General features: G+C 38.7%; 1 protein-coding gene across 2 annotated transcripts; it reads left to right on the top strand.

Annotated features, from left to right (window-relative positions):
• The first annotated feature begins 32 nt into the window (after window positions 1-32).
• Window positions 33-21,652, top strand: DIS3 (DIS3 exosome endoribonuclease and 3''-5'' exoribonuclease). 2 transcript variants are annotated; one of them, XM_075422912.1, is made up of 22 exons: window positions 224-300; window positions 1,571-1,688; window positions 2,291-2,448; window positions 3,186-3,379; window positions 3,496-3,569; window positions 4,695-4,862; window positions 5,731-5,895; window positions 6,812-6,925; window positions 7,013-7,150; window positions 8,229-8,375; window positions 9,600-9,716; window positions 10,567-10,668; window positions 11,314-11,378; window positions 11,474-11,558; window positions 12,172-12,299; window positions 12,798-12,884; window positions 14,815-14,971; window positions 16,562-16,776; window positions 17,881-18,049; window positions 18,485-18,643; window positions 19,037-19,159; window positions 21,329-21,652. In XM_075422912.1, exons 2-22 carry the CDS (start codon window positions 1,575-1,577, stop codon window positions 21,416-21,418), a joined length of 2,769 nt encoding a protein of 922 aa, XP_075279027.1. In that variant the 5' UTR covers window positions 224-300; window positions 1,571-1,574; the 3' UTR covers window positions 21,419-21,652. The 2 variants fall into 2 exon arrangements, with proteins under 2 accessions (XP_075279022.1, XP_075279027.1); XM_075422907.1 differs by lacking the exon at window positions 1,571-1,688 and having other exon boundaries at window positions 33-300.
• Window positions 21,653-22,448: the final 796 nt, after the last annotated feature.

Raw genomic sequence — 22,448 nt, 5'->3', positions numbered from 1 at the left:
CCGTCCCGCCCCTCCGCGGTGCGTGCCGGGAGGCGGGCGTGCGGGCGGTCCGCCGGGGCGCGCGCCATGCTGACCTCGCGGACCTTCGTGAAGCGCACGCGGGCGGGCGGCGTGGTGAAAGTGGTGCGCGAGCACTACCTGCGCGAGGACATCCCGTGCGGCGCCGCCGCGTGCCGCCTCTGCCCCCCCCGCCCCGCCGGGCCCGGCCTCGGCCTGGAGGCGCGGCCCAGCGGCGCCGCCAGCAGCCTCTGCCCCGGGCCGCACTACCTGCTGCCCGACACCAACCTCCTCCTGCACCAGGTGAGGGACCGCCCGGGCTGCCAGCCCCGGCCTGCATTTAGTCGGCGCGGGTGTGACTCCCCCCGCCCCTTCCGAGTGGGGAGGGGGGGGCGAGGGCGTCGGGTTTGGGCCCTCCCCTCGTTACTTGGGTCTGCTGGGTGCCTGGGTGGACAGTCCGCCCTTGGCCCTGCCAGCGACGGAGGAGGCCGTCAGCATCCCCGAGTCCAGCCTGCTTTTAGACGATATTCCGGTTTTATGTTTTGCTGCCTGAGCGGTGGAAATAAAGAACGGCTTTTTGGTGTTGCTATTTTGCTTTTTTCCCCTGCGCTGTGGTCTGATAGGGGTATGGAAAGTCGGGCAAGGAGGGCGAATGGATTCTGAAGCAGTGATCGTCATCTTCAGGTTGCCGCTGGGTTTTTCTGTCGGCCTGAATTTTCCTGACTGCCTAATTTCTTTTTCAGAGACTGCTTACGTTCTTCATACCGTGATGTTGATTTCAGGCAGTGAATAGAGGCTGCAAAATCATCCCCTGTACAACTCTGGAAGCATGGGATGAGCTTTACTCTGCAGCCCGTCACTACTTGTGCGAAGGCTTGAGTCTGGACAGTGCAGGCAGTAGGGCTCCGGGCTGGGAGGCAGTGAATTCCCAAACTCGATGTTTGCCTCTTTTGTTTGTTTTTTTTTGTTTGATTGCTTTTGAGTACATCTGTAGAAAGTAGAATAGCCCCAAGCAGATGTTGGAGACTGGAAATAATTCATAAATCCTAACATGGATTACTCGGGAGAGGGGCAAAACACTCACGTGTTTTAGCAGTTACCCACCCCAAAAGCTGTAAGTAAGGGTTTTCTTCCCTAAATATCAAGTCAAGGGATGTTTTCAGCCTGCTACCCATGGACTTCTTGGTGTCTGTTGGCAAAGTTGTATATATGTGCTGTAGAGCACTCTGAGAACGTGCCATGGTACGCCGTCATGAACTGGAGCAGTGGGGATTAGGAAGTCTTGGTAACAGCAGGAAAAGGTTTTACATAGCAACTGGAACAGGCTTGCAACACTAAGACTTGGCTCAGTAATTCATCTCTTGTGGATAGAATAATACTGGATTTCTTGCCCTGTGAGCATGGTTCTAAATCTTTTGGGTTGTCTAAACATTGGGTGTAGAGAAGCTTGGTTTGCATTGCTTTTAACTGTTTTAGTCATGCCCTTTACAGCCGCCGTCTCTTTTTGGAGATGGGTTTGCACAGTTCCTTGCTACAAGCTTGGGGAATTAAGCTCACCTTTTTCTCCTGACAGGAGCATGGATTTTTGGTGTACATGTGTCTCTCTTGCACACCATGGCTGTCAAAGGTTGGCAAAGGAAAACGCTGAAAACTTTTCAACAAATTTCCTCAAAAAAATGGCCTTTGAAAAGGTGAAGAGCAGCTAACAGAATTCCAGTTGATTTGAGTCTGTGGAAAGTAAAATTGCAGTGCAGCGGTGGGATTGTTTTTGGAGAAGCTAAGCCTACACCTGTGCAGGGATGTTCGTGTTAGCTGTGTAGCAGTAGTCAGGTACTATTTTATGGTTTGCATTGTTCACAATGATATATTCCAGACAGCCTTTAAATTGCGTTGGATTACTGTCAGATTGTACACAGATATACTTTGTTTAGGAAGATTATAATTTACAAGAACCCATCTTATGTGAGCAAAATTTCTGTTGTACATCTGGCCTTAAATTCAATTGGAGTGCTCTGTGTGTTGGGGCTGAATTCAATGGAAGTCAGAAAGTCTTCACTCCAGCAAAATTCAGGTCACAAAGAGGCTGGAAAATCCTATTTTAACTTTTTGTCCACAAGCAGGAGGAACCAGTTAAATACACTGCTCAGTTTGCCAGTGGTGAGAGAAGAAGACAGAAGTAGTGCAACTCATTATTCATGTTAACTTTTTACATATTAATCAAACAAGTATTTCAGTTCCTGTTATTGGATAGAATTAAACAATGCCTTTGATTAATTTCCATTTTGTTCCTCAGATTGATATACTTGAAGATCCTGTTATAAAGAATGTCATTGTGCTACAGACAGTCTTACAAGAAGTCAGGAATCGGAGTGCACCAGTATACAAGCGAATTAGGGACGTGATTCAAAACCCAGAAAAACATTTCTATTCTTTCACCAATGAACATCATAGGTAAGGAGTGGAATATAGTATAACAAAGTTGTACTGATGTTCAGTAAAAGAAACTGGGAGGCAGAACTGGAACATGTGAGCTAGGTAAAGAAAATTAGACTGGAGTGCATAGAACTGTGTATTTCTGAGGAATCCTCTTGCTAAATAGTTGCATGTTCAAGGAGGTTTTCTGGTTTGTAATTAGTATGAGTATTTATATATGTTACGAAAAAGTGGTTAGAACGTTGAAACAAGTTTACAGACAAGACTGTTAACTTGAGCAATGGAATAATGCTTTTACATTTTACTGTCCCTTTTAAACATATTGCAGTGCTTTATTAATATCGCCAGCTCAGTCTGTAGCAGAAATCAAAAATCTGTTAGTTAGTGACAGAACGCTCTAAGAAATAAAGATGCAATTAATTTGCCTTTGTTTGTGCTCATGGGTACTTTCCAGTACTGCACTATCGTAGTTCTAGAATCCGTTGTTCTAGTATCTTGAATGCAGTCCTCTTCAGTTGCCAGTTAGAAGGTTGTGTTAGAAATTAACGCTTCCTTCATATTTTTCTCTACCCTTCTGTCTCCTGACCCTTCAGTGGCCTACAGAATGATACTCACATTACAAAAATTGGTACAGCAATGATTCTTTTGGCCTCACAGTCTTGATCTTGTTTGTTTGAAAAATTTTTGTAAGTGTGGATGGATGTTGGGATTTGTTTTGTTTTGTTTCCCCCCCTTTTTTTTTTGTATTTTTTTAGAGAAACATACATAGAGCAAAAGCGAGGAGAATCTTCTAATGACCGCAATGACAGAGCCATTCGTGTAGCAGTGAAATGGTACAATGAACACTTGGAGAAAATAGAGGATGAGGAGAAGATTCAAGTTATCTTTTTAACAAATGACAGAACTAATAAGGAGAAAGCTCTAGAGGAAGGGATAACTGCTTATATGTGTAAGTGAAGTGGCCTGTATATTTAATTTATTGCTCAGATAAACAATCTCAGCAGTCTCTTCGTACCTATATCCCATACATCTCTTGCATAAATACTTATGTGTGTGCTTTTGTAGGTGAGGAGTATATAAAAAGCTTGGTAGCTAATCCTGATCTTGTAGATCGTCTTGCTTGTGTATCTGATGAAGGGGTATGTTTTTATTTTCTTTTTCTAAACTAATTAATCACAAATGGTTTGCAGTATATTGTTGGACACCATATGTCAGGCTGTTAGCATCAGTTTAGAATTTGGACTTTATTACCATTTTGACGATATAACTTTTTGACGACTGAAAAGAAGGAAAAATTGCAGCTGTTTTTACTGCTGCTTGTATGCCTATTAGTAGGTATCTGGTTATTTGTAAAAATCCAGTTGCTTTGCATGACTGATGTGAAGATGAGAATAATTACAGTTGGTTGAAAAGAAGTATAAATATTAGCAGTAATGGAAACAGAATGAAAACTACAGAAGTGTGTATTGCAAACCATTTAGATCTTTTTTTTGTGTCTGTTATTTGAACATTATTGATCAAATGCATTTTCCATCGAAAGCTCTGATTTTGGTGGTCAGTGAAGTTGATGTAAGTGCAGGCTGCAGCTTAAAGATGAGCTGCATCCTCTTCTGTTTCCTCATGCTTTGAGTTTATCAGAATCGAGACTTACATTTTCACGGAAGACTGATATAGCTGAAAACTAACACCGCCAAAAAATGGGAAGGTTAATTTCGTCAGAGTTAACTTTAACAGAATGGAGAAGGGCGTGCAAAAGTGGGAAGAAAGCAGAGGGCTGATCTCTTCAGCAGTTAGCTGTAGTTCATACAGCTTTAACTAATCATCTGACTGCTCCAAAGTTTAGTCACAGTAATGTGTTTTCATAATGTTTCATATAGCTTACAGTATATGATTGCAATGTGTGCCATACTCCTTACTACTGGTACTATGTTAATATTTTCTTCGCTAGGTGTATGTTTAGTCAGTATATCCAAATCAACATAAAAGCATATGTCACATGCAGTATTTTTTTTTAAGTAACTGCAGGCAAACAGAAAAAGAAAATGCAGTGTTCCTAGAATTGTCATGTTTCTGTTCTTTCTGTCATTAGAAAAATTACTGCTTAATAGTAGTTTTTCACTGTTGTGCGTATTCGTATCTACACATAGTTACAGTTTTGGAGTTTGTTAGCTTGAGTGTCATGGTCCTGAGCTCGGTTTTGGAATAATCATGAATACAAAAGTCTGAAAAGTTCATATCTGTTTGTGTTTGGTTTTTTTTTTAAGAAAGAAATAGAAAGTGGAAAAATAATTTTCCCGGAACATGTTCCTCTCAGCAAATTGCAGCAAGGAATAAAATCTGGTATTTACCTCCAAGGAACTTACAGAGCAAGCAGAGATAATTATCTTGAAGCTACTGTTTGGGTTCATGGAGATGCTGAAGAAAACAAAGAGGTGAGTTTTTTGTCTTCATGCTGTGAACTTTAACTAGACTCATTAATGACTTAAATGTGATTGTTACATGATGACATGTTAGAATGGAGCATGACAGTAATTTTTCCTCTTCTGTGTTTTTGTGACCTTTTTTCTTTGTTTTCATTCATTTCATTATATGGGTATAGACTACCGAAATGTTGAGTATACTCTTTTTGGAAATAGAATCATGTGTTTAAAATTTGTGCTTTGATGAAGTATTTGATAAAATAAATCTGAATCTTAGTTGTTAACAGTTTTTCAGTTGACTCAAATATGACACTTTTTTTTAATTAGTTCGAGATGTATGGTGAATGACAGAGAAACAAATTTGGGCTCTCTGGCTTTATTTCCCCTGCAGTTTTCATGCCTGGTGATGAGTACATGGGCTGTTCCCCGCCACGCAGTTAACCCAACTGTCTGCCTGCTGGATTCTCCGTTGGTGCAGTTGTATAGACGTTGTTTCCAAGCAGCGGCAGTTGCCTTCTCCCTGCCTATTTGTGGTGGTAGCTGGACGTGCTTCTCTGGCTCTCCATTTCTTTTATTCCTATTTCCCAGTAGTATGTGGAGTCCCCTAGCCTGCAAAAATATGAGGATTGTCTGATTTTTTTAAAAAAAGTCTGGGGAAAACAAATTCTGTTTATAGAGGCAATTGGAATCCTGAAATAATATCATCAGTACTGAAAGAAACCTAGGCAGAGGAAAAAAATGCATCACAAATATGCCTTAAAATGTTGAGTGCAGAGCCGGTTATACATGTATACTCTTCTATTATACTGCTTTGATTTGGGTCTTCTGTTGCAATCATCTTGAATATTTGCATTTTCATTTTGCTTTCTAAAAAATCCAGATAATTATACAGGGACTGAAACATTTAAACCGAGCAGTTCATGAAGATATTGTAGCTGTGGAGCTGTTGGCAAAAGATGAATGGGTGGCACCATCCTCAGTGGTCTTGCAAGATGATGGCCAGAATGAAGATGACATTGAAAATGAAGAGGAGAAAGAAAACATTGTAGGAAATAATTTTTTACTTAGCTTTTGTGTTAAGAGAAAGATGAAATCTGCAGTTCCCTCACAGTGTTGGGCTTTAGATTTACACATCATTTATATACCGAGTCATAAAACTATTGTGAATATGGAAATTATAAATCTTAATTGTAGTCCTACAGTTGCGTTAAATACGTGATTATGTATGAAATAGATACTTTTGATTTAATCCAATTCAGAAATTCCCACATTACTTTGTTAAGAAATCCGAAAGTTACTGAGTGGTAGTCAGGTAATAATGCAAAGCTATATACTGATGTGCAGATTAGGATTTGCTAGAATAAGAGCACGCATTGTATCATGATGATAGTCAGCTTTTATTTGCAACCAGTTGTAAAATATTCTGTAGCTTCTTGCAGTAGTTCCGCTTAGTGTGCATGCAATGCACACACATGTATACCCTGTCCAACAAATATTTGCATTTCTTCAAAAACATGATCTTCCCACTGAATTCCATGGGAGTGTTTTTTAATTACTGTGTTTAGAATTACTGGAGGATTTTCAAGCAACATAAAAGGACTCCCAAAAATTAATGATAATAGGTTGGAAAAGAAAATGGAGATAGTTGCGTACTGAGCAGAGACAGTGGAACAAGATAGCGTTTCTTCAGAGTCTTTTTCTACTGTTCTTTGTTTTTCTGGAACGACGTCCATTTAAAAAAAGAAAAACAACAACAAAGTAGTCATGTCTCATATTAAAAATATTAAAAGTCATGCAAAACACAGGGAAGCATAGTTCTGTTTAGAAAGTCATAATAGTGTCTATGGCATTATAGTGACACATAGGTTATTACCACCAAGTTTAGAGATATATGCTGTAGTTAGACACATTACCATGAGTTCAGGCAGTTTTGTGGTTTTAACCCTTGTGTTTTCTACCAGCTGAAGACTTCTGTTAGCAAGGATATGCTGAGACCTACAGGAAAAGTAGTGGGCATTATAAAACGAAACTGGCGACCGTTTTGTGGCATGCTTTGCAAATCACAGATCAAAGAGGTAAGGAAATAAGAAAGTTACTGTAAGTGCAGATTTTTTTTTTTCTTTAATTAGAAAGTATTTGTTTCTTTTTCTGGCTGTTCATAGGCAAGGCGCCATCTGTTTACACCAGCTGATCGCAGAATTCCTCGCATTCGAATAGAGACGAGACAAGCAGATATATTGGAAGGGCAAAGAATAATTGTTGCGATTGACGGTTGGCCCAGGAATTCCAGGTATCCAAATGTAAGTTCAGGTGTTTTCTTCTGAACTTTTATCTGTCTGATTTTGATGTGTTTATTAGGTAAAGATGTTTATTATTATCTGCATGCTGATTAACTTCAGAAAGTGTTGACGTGAATTTTGAGTGCCATTCTGTGATGGTGCAAATTAAGGAAGTCCCTGAATGATTTAGTTCACTCTTAACTCCCCAAACCAGGTGTGGGTTGTCACACTTAAAAAGCTTCATCCTTAGTTTCTGCAGTGAAGGTGTATGTGCTAATTAAGGTGTTTTATTTGGACTAGCTAGAGACCGCCTTTTTTTTAGTCTGGGTTCCTAGAAGTGTGAACCTTTCACTGTGGCTATGCTCATCCACACACTGACCACCATCCTGGTAAGTAGTTTTAAAACACATTGGCCAAATTCAGTCAAATTGTCAGTGGAGCAGAGTTACGGGTAATTAGGTTCTTAAAAGTTCTTTAGAAATATACAGGAGGATATAAGAGAAATTGAGGACACTAGCTTCAATTTGTGTTGAACCTTGGGTTGTGAAGAGGCTTCCATTGGCTTGCTAGGAATACAAAGCTTCTAATGAATGAGAGTACAGCTGTTTCGTGTGTGTTTAGAGCAAAGAAGGAAACTTGGAATATATGGAAGGAGCGTTAAGACAAAGACAGCATTACTGAAGAAGATGAGAGGCATGAGGAAGGAAGCATAGTTTTGGGGAGTGGGATGCATGGCACAACACAAACCCGTAGAGAAGTTAAATGTTACTAGTTTAGCTGCTTACACAGCGGTGGGTTTTCTTTCCTGCAAAACTGAATTGCCACATTTACAATTTTTGCAGTCTTAAATGTGGAGAATTTAGTGCTATTCTAGAAAAAGAGGGGGAAGTACAAAGTTCAGACTTACTGAATCAATTATATGTTTGAAATTAAATTTTAAAGATGAGAAAGTTAACTGAAGAAGGAAAGATTACTCCTTCTGCTTAGTGTAGCGTACTAATAACCTATGAGATAATGGTCGCAAATACTTATTTTCGAGCAAAAAATATTGCTTGATGTGCATGTGTACTTATGTATTTGTATGTATGTTGTTTCTCAGGGTCATTTTGTAAAGAACTTGGGAAGTGCTGGAGATAAAGAGACTGAGACAGAAGTTCTTCTGCTTGAACATGATGTCCCTCATCAGCCTTTTTCACAGGCTGTCCTTAGTTTCCTACCAAAAATGCCATGGACCATTACAGAACAGGTAATAATTTCTAAATCATTGTAATAATTACTGTACCTTCTCCTTTAAATCAAACTGTGACATTCTTGGATATCGCAGTGCACCAAAAATAGAGGAGAAATGTTGTCTGAAACCAGTTTGTCTTAAGGTGAACTTTCAGCCAGATTTCCTACGGAAACAAGGCCTCTGCAAGTTTTTGTGTTTTGGCTAAAACTGTGTTTGTTAGGGGTAGACCTGTTAAGATAAAAAACATATTACAGGTTTCGTTAAAACTATATTTTGTGCAAGGGAGAGAGACTACAAATAATTGTAAGATCATCCGTAAGAGCTTTCCATCTTGTTAAATAGCTTTGTAACCAAATGTGGCAGCCTGTGCCATCCCTAAAGTAGTCTGAGGAGAGGAGACTTTAATATATCCCACTGTAATCCAATGAAGTAGTTAGAGAAATAAATTGGTGTTTGCAGAATTGCTTGTTTTAAAGGCTGTTAGTGAATTTCAGGTTCTCCCCAGCAGCTTAAATATTCTTCAGAATGTATAGAAAAATGTCGTCAGGGAACAATTTGAGCATGATTTGGTTTTGGTCAGGGCTGGGTTTTTTAATTTGATTTTGGGCTGGGCTGGGTGTTTTTGTTTGTGTGTATTGATGTATTTGAGATGGGCTTCTTTCATTATCGTTTGTTACCTATTAGTATTTCTTTTGAGCGTTGACACTGAAGGAGGGGTTTCTGTGTAACTTAGCTGTTTGAAAGTAAGTTGTCTAGTCTAAGATACGTATCTGAGATCTTTTTATAGCCATCATGCCAAGGTAGATACTTCCAGAGTGTGCAGTTCCTTTGAGCTGTCTAGACTTCTAAGCCTAGAGTTGAGAGCAACCATATCCTAAACAATTTGTCCAGCTGGACGTGAGGCAAAATTTCACTTAAAAAAATCTTGATTCCTGGTCCTGCTAATTCTGAGATCATAGAAAGATTGTATTTTTATTCTGTTTCTCTTCCTGTTTCCTGTAAAACAAGAAAAATTTTCAGTACTTCAGAATCTTCTGTCTTAGTTTTTCTATCACTGTAGTTTCTGCATATCTGTTTTGGTCTTAGTAATGTGCAAATCTTGTCCTAAAACAAAAAGCAGCACTCTGAAAACTCTTGCAAAATCTTATGCAAAGGGCCTTTCTCAAATGATCATTTTTACTTTGATATGGGAGATGATCTTGAAAACAATTTTTTTTTTTTTATTTTTTTAAATTTCAGGATATGAAATACAGGGAGGACTTAAGGCATCTGAATGTTTGTAGTGTTGATCCTCCTGGCTGTACGGATATTGATGACGCATTACATTTTAGAGAACTAGAAAATGGAAATATAGAGGTATTTTTTCTTTTTTTTTTTTTTGTTTTAATCAAGGCAAGCATTTATTTATTTACTCCTTCCTTTATTTTACAAACAGTGCAATAGTGGTAATAGTAAATTACATGAACAAAGCTCCAGATGTGTTGTAAAGGAAATTAACGGTGTTTGCACAACTGTGAGATGGTAATAAAGAATCAGAGTTGATTTGCATTCCATCAGTGTCAGAAGTTGGAATTTAATGTCTTCTAAATTCACCCTGCTTTCTGTTCATTTGGCATGGGAAATTAGCATAGAATTTATTTACTGCTTTAGCTCAGTATAAACATGAGTATCTACAGATAAGATAAGGAACTATCAATAGAAAAAGTGAAGCTACTGCTGCAATGTCTAACGAATTCTTATTTTATTTTAAACAAAAAAAAAAAGCTCCAGGCTTAACACCAGCTCTTTACCCCCTTGTATGTGATTTAGTCAGGTTTTCTTCTTTATACATTAATTTGTAATTGTAATAGCAGGGTATGCCAAAATGGAAGGTCTAGCAAACAGAAAAGCGAAAGCAAATATGCTGTGAGCCTTGAAGAAAATGAAAGAGGTTATTTGAGCCCCCAGGCCAGAAGAGTTGCATTGGTAATGAATATAGCTTCCCACTAAATGTATGCATGCCCTTATTTTGCATAATTGCTGCAACTATTCATTTTATTAATATGAGTATGATAAGTTTTACCTGTGTCTATTGCTAAATATAGGAGCTGCTGAAGGGAACTGGGAGTGGGTAAATTGGGTTGTAAATAAAAACTGGAGAAAGTTTCTTTCATGTTGAGCAGTGTTTCTGTTTCATAAGATGCATAATGTGATGCTTATGTTTTAGGTTGGTGTACATATTGCAGACGTCAGTCATTTTATTCGCCCAGGAAACGCATTGGATGAGGAGTCGGTAAAAAGAGGAACAACAGTGTATCTGTGTGAAAAAGTAATTGTTTTCTATAGCTTTTTGTATAATTAAGCAGTTGGATTTTTCATTGCTTTCCTCTTGATTTGTGGGAGTAGAGACCTTATCTCAGGAAAAGAAAAGGTAGATTCCCTTGGGCTGCACGTGATTTGCTTAAGACTATCAAAATGAAGGTGCTTTCTGTAATTCAGTCTGCACAGTAAGAGGGAGAGATTTTTTTTCCTTTTTAAATCCATTGTCTGGACAATATCCCTTCAACTCCTGTTTGAAGCATTAAGAACATGTAGTTCTGAAAGTGGAGTACTGTTTTAATACCAATCTGAAATTGCAGAAGTGGCCTGTTTTTGTCTTTTCCATTGTTTTTTCTTGTGGTAGCTAAATCTCTATTTATGATTTGTATTCACTGCAACTGCACACTTAGTCCTGTCTATTTTAACGTATTTCTTACAGACCACAATTTCTTTTCAGAAATAACTGTTACTGACAAACTGATAATTAAAATGGATCTTGGAATGAATTTCCTCTGAAGTAGCTTACTTCTCTTTCAGAAATCTGAGCTTTCTTAGAAAAAAATAGTTACTATTTCCAAGCTTTTAGTATATTAAAAATCAGGAAATTAAAATACATACTTATAACCAGTCATTATTTTTGTTCTTTACTTTGCAGAGGATTGATATGGTTCCAGAGTTACTTAGTTCCAATTTATGCTCCCTGAGATCTAATGTTGACAGGTATACGTATATGATCCGTACTTAGATCCTGACAAGAAACTCCAGGTGTTTATATGTGGATTTTAACAGACTTTCCTCCCTTCTCCCTCTCATAGGCTTGCATTTTCATGTATATGGGAGATGAACCATAAGGCTGAAATTCTAAAAACCAGATTTACAAAGAGTATTATTAATTCCAAGGTTAGTCATGTAAATAGTATTATACTTCTGAAAGAAAGCTGGGGACCTTTTTATAGAAACAATGATCATCAAACTTCATAATAAAGTTTTTTTCTTTCTGCTTATTGATTTGTATTTCTTTGAATTAGAAAATGAAGCTTAAATGCTAAAAATGTTAAGATTCTGCCCTGTTCTTTTAAACCTGTAAGGCTGCAGTGTTTTTTTGTGTGGTTACTTTGTTATGATATTTCATTTTAAAAGTATAATTAAATGTATTGATACATGTATTGGACATGGTTGGTCTATACCAGCTAGTCATATTTTTCAGTTAAATTCAGTGGACTCTGTAGATGTTTAATATATTTCTGAAAATGAGACCTCCAATGTATAACATACATCCGTGATCAGCATAAACAAACCACTGTAAATGCCTGGTATTTCGTAATATCTTGCATAGATCTGTTTTGTCCATTATTCTTTGATAATGACATGCATTTAGGTGTTGAATGTAAGGCTTTGTGTTACCGTGAACCAACTTTGAGAGCAAACTGCAGTTTCTGCAAGACAGAACTATTGTTTTCTTTTCAGTATTCAGTTATGTATCGTGATGTCTTTCTTTTTTCACCACCTCAAGGCTTCACTTACATATGCTGAAGCACAGATGAGAATTGATTCAGCAGCTATGAATGATGATATTACTACCAGCCTGCGCGGACTAAACAAATTAGCAAAAATTCTGAAGAAGAAAAGAATTGACAATGGGTAAACCATGCAGTGTCCTGGATACCTCCTCCCTCTTCTCCCCCCCCCCATTTTTTTCCTGGCTGTTTTTTTCTGTCAAACTATATAATGGTCCTCTGTGTCCATTTTTCCAGTGAAAATCTTTTGAAAAAGAAGTGTTTTGCCATTTTGATTTGCATGAAAATGCCTATCTTCATTTCCCTCCAAATATAAACTTGAAATGTTGACTTCTCTTTCACAAGATTAATCAATATGGATCTCTTACAGTCATTATAAAAACACAGCCAGAAGAGTAGCATTTGAAATTTTAGAAGCTACTATTGTTGCGTGTCAGCAGTATAATTTCTGCTAATTTGGACATTAATTCCACAGATTTAATTTTAATTTCTGCTAATTTAAAAAATTTCTGCTAATTTTAAATATAGTTTCGTGATAAACCCATATGTCGTGTACAGGCTTGCAACTCTGCTGCTGTGTCTGCTTTACTGTAATTTGTTAATACCACTTACTGTCTTCCAGAGCCTTGACACTTTGCTCACCAGAAGTTCGTTTCCACATGGACAGTGAAACTCATGATCCTATTGATCTGCAGACTAAGGAGCTCAAGTATGCCTTTTATTTTCCTCAATTAGTTAATTCGGGGCAGGGATGGAATTTAAAGATGTGTTTAAGTAGCAACATTTAGTTAATAGTGTAGAAGGCTTCTATAATAGTGCAAGACAATCATAGAATAGTTCGGGTTGGAAGGGACCTTTAAAGATAACCTAGTCCAAAGCCCCCTGCAATGGGCAAGGGACATCTTTCACTGGCTCAGGTTGCTCAAAGCCCTGTCCAACCTGACCTTGAACACTGCCAGTGATGGGGTATCCACAGCTTCTATGGGCAAGCTGCTCCTAGAAAAGAGAATTCCTGTGCATTTTACTGCACTATTTATGAAGCAAGTTCTGAACTGTATGCTTCATTTATAAACTTAAGTCTTTACTACTGATTTAGCGGAGCACTAAGGTCCAAACTCTCTACATCTCACCAACTTCTTTGTGATGCTCCTCTATTGGTATTAACAAAGGAGAGAAAGTAGAACTTGGAGTTATGGATTACTGAAACCTTAAGGATTACTGAAACTTTAAGAATTCACGTGTGCAGAGTGATACAGACAATGTTACTGAGGAGTTCTAGAAACAGAGCTACTGATTCAATATCTGAAGCTAGGTACTTCCTTACTTTCTTACTAGTACTTACTTCCTGTGCTGAAATGTACATTGAGTGCTCCCTCATTAAGTTTGCAGATGACACCAAGATGGGTGGGAGTGTTGATCTGCTCAAGGGTAGGGAGGCTCTGCAGAGGGCTCTGGACAGGCCGGATCGATGGGCTGAGGCCAGCTGTATGGGGTTCAACAAGGCCAAGTGCCAGGTCCTGCACTTGGGTCACAACAACCCCATGCAATGCTGCAGGCTTGGGGAGGAGTGGCTGGAAAGCTGCCCAGTGGAGAAGGACCTTGGGGTGTTGGTCGACAGCCAGCTGAACATGAGCCAGCAGTGTGCCCAGGTGGCCAACGGCATCCTGGCTTGTATCAGGAATAGTGTGGCCAGCAGGAGCAGGGAGGTGATTGTGCCCCTGTACTCGGTCCTGGTGAGGCTGCACCTGGAGTACTGTGTTCAGTTTTGGGCCCCTCACTACAAGAAGGACATTGAGCTGCTGGAGTGTGTCCAGAGAAGGGCAGTGAAGTTGGTGAAGGGTCTAGAGAACAAGTCTTATGAGGAGCGACTGAGGGAACTGGGGCAGTTCAGTCTGGAGCAGAGGAGGCTGAGGGGGGACCTCATTGCTCTCTACAGCTACCTGAAAGGAGGTTGTAGTGAGGCAGGAGTTGGTCTCCTCTCCCAACTAGCTAGCAATAGGACAAGAGGCAATGGCCTCAGGTTGCATCAGGGGAGGTTCAGATTGGATATTAGGAAAATTTGTATACTGAAAGAGTGGTCAGACGTTGGAACAGGCTGCCCAGGGAAGTGGCTGAGTCACCATCTCTGGAGGCGTTTAAAAAACATGTAGATAAGGCATTTAAGGACATGGTTTAGCAGGCATGGTGGTGTTGGGTGGATGATTGGACTTGATGATCTTAGAGGTCTTTTCCAACCTTAATGATTCTATGATTTATTTACCTATACTGTCATGACTTCATGGTGTGCAACATCGTGCTTTGAAACTTTATATGCACAATATTTGAACAGTACTCTTAGGAACAAATCAAGAGGCTTATCTGTTGGTCTTTTGGGGCATTTTAAAGAGCATTTTTCCTTAATATAATTTGCTATTTTAGAATATTTTAGGTCTTTTTCTTCTGACTCAGTATTTGAAACTTAGTAAATAATTGTTATCTTTTTAGTCTTAACAATGTTTGGGTAATTGTGTAAATGTTCAAAACCACTAGTTAATTTTATATAATATTGTTAGGATGGTAGAATGTTTCTTCATTAGGCGCTCAAAGTAAATATGTAATTTAATGCTTTTATAACAATACAAAATATTTTATGTTGATAGAGAAACAAATTCCATGGTTGAAGAGTTCATGTTGCTTGCCAATGTCTCTGTAGCACAAAAAATTTATGATGAGTTCCCGGAGTTTGCCTTGCTCCGGAAGCATCCTGCTCCTCCCCCATCAAATTATGACATTCTTGTGAAGGCAGCGAAGTCCAAGGCAAGTTTTTACCATGTTAATTAAATTAATTAATTATAAAAAGCTATGTTTTCTCTCTGTTTGGCCACTTACCCAAGAAGAAGGGTTGGAAAGCAGTATTTTGAAATTGTATCAGCTACGCTTTGTAATTGCTGGGACTTGTAGCAGGGTATCTGTACCTCTAGATGAAAAGAAGAATCTTGTGCTTTTTAAACGCCTTTTCTTAGGTAGAGAAAATAAATCACTCTTTAGTTCTTTTGTATTGTAACTCTTGTGTGCTGTGAATGTTTTCTTCTCTCCAAGCCACATGTGATTTTTCAGCCAGGTTTTGGCTTCGATCGCTTATGTTACTGATGTATTTAAAAATGGGTCAGTCACATCAAATAACATGTCTGTCTCTCTGAAAGTTAGGCAGTAAGGAAATGTGTTCATATGTGTTTACAGTTTCCATCCTCTCCTTAGATCAGCTAGAGGTTAATTTAGCTTGAAACAAGTCTGATGTAATGAACAAGTCTGTACTGAAATACGACTTTTCCAGTTTCAGGATCTTTTATTTGAGCTAAACTGTTAAAGTTGACTTTCTAGAGACTTTGTGATGTGCATTCATAGATCTTTTGCCTTCAACTCCCCCCTCCTCATCTTTTTTTTTCTAGGGGCAAGAGAGAAACTCCCAAATTCTATCAGTCAGATGAATAGACAAGCCTAAACCTAGGCCATTTAATTTTCCACTGCTATAAAATTGGAATAATGATAATGAGTTCATTTGTACTCAGAAAATTATTTTTGAAGTACTGTTTTAGTTGGAAAGCTAAACTCCTGTGCATAGACTAGTGTTCTTTTAATAAACCAAAGTGGCTTTTCACTACTCTGACAGAACCATCACAATTGGCTATTAATATGCTATATTTTTGTTACACTGTTTTAATAAATAGGCAGTTATTTTATCATAATGCAGGCATAATTTGATCTCTAGTGGTGTACATGAAGGAAAAAACATTGAACTGGTCTTGTGATTAAACTTATTTTGTGTGACTGGAAATGAAAAGTGCATAATTTATTATCATGCTACCAGAATTTCTATCAGGGACCACTGGCGAACAGGGAACAACCTTAACGTCATATGGTACTAGTTTTACAAATCACTTTTCCGAGTATAAGTTCTAGTAATTTTGTGGAAGAAATGCAAGAAGGTTGATTAGTGCTTATGTTGTGCTTGGATGACAGTCTTTGTGTGGCATAAATATTTTTTTCTTCCCCCTGCCCCCTCTGATTTCTTCAATAAAGAGATGGAAAAATCAAACCAAAGGAAACAAAAAAACTTGTTAATATTAGCACAAAGTGTGTCTTAGTTCTGAATGGATGTCTTTCCTGAATTCCTGGACTACTGACTTAGCATTTTATTGTTTGCACAGAGCATTAGTAATAGGGAGGGAGGGATCTGTGCATGGGTGGATTTTTTTAATAGTGGCATACTGTTGGGTCATTAGGTGTGATACCTGCGCTGGTTGCTAAGATTAGCATGGATGTAGCTGTTATTTCTGTTTATACTCTGTTAGTATTTACTAGTAATATCTGACCTTTTTTTTTTTTTTTTTTTTCCCTTCCTTCCAGAATTTGGAAATTAAGACAGATTCAGCAAAGGCCTTAGCTGAATCATTAGACAAAGCTGAATCTCCTGCGTTCCCCTACCTAAGCACACTGTTGCGAATTTTGACCACTCGCTGCATGATGCAAGCTGTTTATTTCTGCTCTGGAATGGATAATGATTTCCGTCACTATGGTTTAGCCTCACCTATTTATACCCACTTTACCTCACCCATTAGAAGGTACTTTTATTTTATGAAAGTTTCAGAGAACAAAGAGAAGTGATGTATTTGTGAAGAAATTATATTTTAAATTGTGTTGCCCATTTAAAACAAAATACTGTTTCTGTTGAGCTTCAGATTTCAGTCGAAACAGCAGTGGCTTTTACATGGTGATCTGTCTGCACGTAAGCTCCTAGGTTCACTGTCTACAACTCTTAAGGTCTAATAAAATTTTTTAGAAAGACTCATAAAAATAAGAGAAATACATCTCTAATGCATGTGTCTGGCATAGAAATGCACTTTGGGATCAGTTAGCATTATATGAGTCAACTGGAGACTGAGTTTGGCCAGTCATTTTTCAGGTGGCAGCTGTGTTTAAATTTTGAGGAAACTCTTACTTTACATATAAAAACATTGCTAATTTGAAACTTGGCTGCTGTAGCCGTTACGTTGGAATGAAATCGTACATCTTGGAAAATGAGGGGTTTTTTTTTTTCTTTTAACCAAGAAGTATCTAAGGTTTGAGGAAAATAATTGTCATCATATTTTTGTTCCTTAGAAACATTGCAAAAGCGAAATCTCTTACAGGTAGATGAAAATTTCTATGCGTTTGTTTGGATAATTTATGGAACTTCCAGAAGTCCTAATAGTAAATTTTAGTTTCGAACAGATCTGTTAAAAAGTTCCTGGCTGAAGTTCTAATAAAAGTTATGTGCCAAAAAGTTGAAGGGTGATGATGCTTCGCAGATCAATGGCATTGACATACCATGCTACACTAAATGTGTCTAGTTCATGGGAGAGGGAAGAGGGAGCAGCTTAAGCTGCCAAGGTGAAACATCATTCTTTAGTCCAAAAACAAAACTTTGCTTCTTCTTCTTTGTAAGCATTCAATACCACACACTCTATTGGTAGAATACAGTAAAGAGTAGTTTATTCTGGCTCTGCAGAGTGTATCTTTGGTCAGCAAAGAGTGGTCTTGAATTAATATAGGGGGTTATCAGCAGACCATCACTATTACAAAAACTGTTTGATCTGTAAGATTTATAAAAACAGAATGACATTCAGAAACTAATAAAAAAAAGTATGTTTTGATATGTCATTGATCATTTAATCTCCCCTTTGCAGGTATGCTGACATTATAGTGCATCGACTTTTGGCAGTGGCCATAGGAGCAGACGCTACTTACCCAGAGCTTACAGATAAACATAAACTAGCGGATATGTGTAAAAATCTCAATTACCGACATAAAATGGCTCAATACGCACAGAGAGCGTCTGTTGCATTCCACACACAGGTGAGTAGCGCTGAGGGGTGAGGATTACCTGTGGACAGCTCGTGCTGACGAAGGAAGGGAAGGAACGATGAGTTGTAGCCATCGGGTTGTGCTTTGTAGGGCAAAACCAAGCAAGTCTGCAGGAATGATGAAGAGCGAGGGCCGCTTCTTTGCGGGAAAGCTTCAACATTGTATTGGTGGTTCTGAAAAATTTAGAATAATGGCATCTTTGGGATTCTTTTTACTTTTTTTTTATAAATATGATGAGTGCTTAATATTATGGTAGTGTTATAAACAGCTTACGGGATTTTTTTAATCTACTTTTAATGCGTAGTGTGTAATTATCATGGAGTACAGATTTGTATTTGAATTTTTATTTAAGCCAATATATTTGTAATCCAAAAGAGAATGTTCTAGTGCTTTTTTTCTTATTCTTGTATTTTACTTTTGTTACAGCTGTTCTTCAGAAGCAAAGGAGTAGTGAATGAAGATGCATATATATTATTTGTAAGAAAAAATGCAGTTGTGGTTCTGATTCCCAAGTATGGATTAGAAGGAACAGTCTTCTTTGAAGAAAAAGGTAAACCAACACCAAGACTGGATTACAACAATGAGGTATGACTTACGAGGTTTGTTCTTAAATACTTTTTTTATTTGCTAAGTGAGCAGAATGACTAAAATCTATTCTGGTTGGATTCAAAGAGTAACAGAGGCTTTTCTAAATGCAAGTGTATTAATCTGTAGTAGTAGTGCCACTGTGGTCTTTGTAAGTCTAAACAAACAGGTTCTGACAGAGGAATGGGTTTCTGTAACAGATACTACTAAATATTCAATTATGTGAGTAAAAAATGTATGTACCACGTATTATGACACTCTGAACATTTAGGAGAGTAATTTGTTAATTTTCATTGACACGTAACATTAATAATTTCCTATTAAAATATTTATTTGTATGAAAACAGAAGACGTTGTAAGCAGTACATCATTATACAAAATTTGAACTTTCAGGTACCATCACTTACTGTGGAAGACACAACATTACATGTATTTGATAAAGTTAAAGTGAACGTTATGTTAGATGCTTCCAACATCCAACACCAGAAAATTCAGATGGTGTTGGTAGAACCAAAGGTAAGGCACAAGATTTGTGATTCATAGCAGCATGTTACCCTTCAGTGACCTTCAAAAATCAGCATATGGTAAAATTGAAATTTAACCTAAAAGAAAAAAATCACTTAGCAGCAGATTATAGTGATTGCTCTCAACAAAACACAGATCTGCATTCACTGGCTGTTAAAAAGAATAAAGGGCTCTAAATTAAATTTTCCTTCTGGGCCCATCAGGGACGTTTCCAGTGATGGGAAGGATGATGATTTGCTGAAGTAATAGCTTTTGAATTTCATGGTTCTGTAATCAAATCTCCTTTTTGAAAATCTGCCAGAACTCAGTAGGATCTTCTCTTAGCTCCAGTAAATTAATGTGTAACTGTGATGGGTGGCTCAGAAGGAAACTCTGCATGATAGCTGGCTGTAAATGGCAGTCCTGTCTTACAGATTCCACAAGATAAAAATTCTCTCTTGATATGAGAACCGTAATGTCCTAATAACTGTGTCTCTGGTCTTAAGGCTTTTCAGTTCTAGCTTCTTAGTGCGTTTGGGACACTGGGGTTTTCACCTGGTCTCACGCCTCAGGCCTGCTGAGTATTTTGCGTGCCTTTACAAGATTGTGTACTTTCATTAAGTTACATGTGACTTTATTTGGTAAACAGATGGTTGTGGTAATTGAGTATTCATAATCATGGAGGAAGAAGAAAACCCAGAATAAGCCAGAGGTCCTTGTTGTTTATACAGACCTTTTTTTTACCTGAGAAATCACCTGTTTCCAAACACATGTAAATATTCTGATCCTTGAGCTGTTGTATTAGCTTGAGTTGAAAGCAATCCTTATCATTGCAAAGGGAGCAGATAACAAAATTTATAGTAGAAAGAAACTTTGCATCCTGCTGTGCATTCACGTGCAGAGTTGCCCACTGCTTGGGCTCACCAACTAGGGGTTGTTAGAGCTGCTGGTGTGGGCACAACTCAGGAACGCTCCTGTTGGAATGAGTCCAGTCCCTGGGGCACACGTTTTGTTCACTGCAGAGACACAAAGTAAGGCTAAGGCAAGCTGATTGTATTCCCTCTCCTTCCCATCTACTTCTTGTACTGATTTTGGTGAAGGTCCTTGCTTTACAATGAAGCCAGCACTGATTTTAGCTCATCCCTTAATACAGGAATGGCCATACTGGTTAATCCAAAATACTTTGTCATCCTAAACATCAGTTACTAGTCCTCCTTCCTAGTGAGGAGTAAGATGCGCGTACAGTGATCATTCCCTTTCTGTCCAGTCAAAGCTTCCAGCAATTTACAACTTAAATACTGTCTTAGCCAGAGACACACATCTCTGTGTGCAGTAGGCAGGAGCCTTGGTCTGTGAACTTGTTTAATCACTTTTATTCCCAGCTTGCACTTCTGACTCCCACAGTGTCGTGTAAGTTTCACAACTCGGTCTGTATGAAGAAGTACTTTACCTTTCATTTGTTTCAAGCCTGATGCCTTGCACTGTTACTTGATGACACACTGTATTCCCTACACTATGAAAAATAATCTTTTATTCCTATTTGCCATTCCCGTGCCGCTCATTTTTTTTAACCATACTTACATTTGGTTTTGTAGTTCTGTTATATGAGTTTTTTTTGAGCTGGGAGGAACAACAGCACAGGCATGATTCAGGATGTGAGTGCACCATAGATAGACACAGGGTCACATTTTCCTCTTCCTGACAAAGCTAAATGCGTTTTTGCTGTGCAGTGCCCTGAGCCTGACACAGCCTCTGCTTGACAAGAGCCGCGCTTCAGAAAGCACTGCAGTGGTGACGGTTCTAAAGGCAAAATGGAAAGTGTTAGGTTAAGACCCTTTTCCCTTCTCATTCCTATCTATCTCCTGCCTTCCAAGCGGTCGCTAAGGCAGGGCAAACAGCGGAGCAGGCAGCACCTCCAGGCTGGTGCAAGAGAGCTGCTGGCAGGTTAGTGAGGAGGGGGGCTGCGGCTTGTATTCCCCTCGCGTTGCCAGCTTTAACTGAGTTTTGGAGCTGTGATTGTTATGTGATGGTCCATCCTTCTGTAGGTGACTGCTAACAATTCTCCGACGTCAGTGCAGTATTTGTGGTAGGTCTGTACAAGTAAACTCAAGGCTTATCAGGATGGTACACACTAAGATGGAGCTAAAAGTGTTCTGACTTGTACTTCTTTTCTTACTGTAGATACTAGGAAACGATGCGCCTGCAAATCTGCCCACAGAGATAAGCAGCAAGGATGAACCGGAGAAAAAGAAAAAGAAGTTACAAAAATAGCTGGATAGAAAAGAGAAAGTCACACACAAATTATTTGTATTTACTTATTTTTCCCTATGGGCAAAATGCTAGAAACAAATTTAGTTTACTTTTAAACACACATTTTAATAATTTGTAAACCTGACTTTTTAAAAAACTGTTTCTTTATATGTATGCAGGAGAACAACAGTTTTAAAACCATGTATGTTTACAGTTTTCTCTTGTAGGTGAAAATAAATGCGTCTGCAAACTGAAGGAATAGTTGTATTTTTTTTTTTTAATCAGCCTTAAGGGCATTCAAGAGCCTGACACAAGTCAGTCTCTTCTGTCTTCAGTGCCTTCTCTTTGGCACCTCAGACTGAAAGAAGTGATTGTGCCAGTTACTGGTCTTAAGTGCTAACGGAATTTACTCCTGAAATATAAACTCCAGACTTGCACTTCCCTCTGGGAAAGTTCTCTCTTGTACCAGGTTAGCTGGGTGTATATATGCAGATGGACAGAGAAACCGTACCGTAAGAGCGCGTTAGTCTTTGTCCTAGACCTTAAAGCCTCTGAGGAACTGCCTTAAAAAAAAAGGGATGGAAACTATCACTTTTGTTACACAGAAATCCATAAGTAACAAGTTTTGCAGTGATCACTTGAGTTTGTGTTGCCAAGATGCTGGAGAGTTAGAATTCTCAAAACACCCCAAACATTTTGTGCCTTGAACTGCATTGCTGCAGTCAAGTTCCGTTGCCTGGAGCACGGATTTTGTGCTGTGGGGACTGAAGTACATGCTGACCCTCCTGCCACGCGGACTAAGGAGACTGAGCTTTCTTTGAGGTGGTTGCTGTTGAATTCTGGAAGCCCCTTTCAGTAAAACTATCCTCCAGCTGTAATCTGGGAATCCTGGGATTACAGCAGTTTTCATTCCAGCTTCAGCCCCCACAGACCCGTACTGCTGCTGCCAATTCCGAGCTCTCAAAGCTGAGAAACTGCAGTCCCAAGTAGGGCAAGTTTCAAGAAGGACGGGCAGAGCTCTGGGTCTGTAACTGGTACTGCACTTCCCCTT

The sequence above is a fragment of the Opisthocomus hoazin genome, chromosome 1, assembly GCF_030867145.1.
Source record: "Opisthocomus hoazin isolate bOpiHoa1 chromosome 1, bOpiHoa1.hap1, whole genome shotgun sequence".
Taxonomy (NCBI): domain Eukaryota; kingdom Metazoa; phylum Chordata; class Aves; order Opisthocomiformes; family Opisthocomidae; genus Opisthocomus; species Opisthocomus hoazin.
Note: the sequence above shows the minus strand (reverse complement) of the source record. Positions and strands in the feature narration are given on the sequence as shown.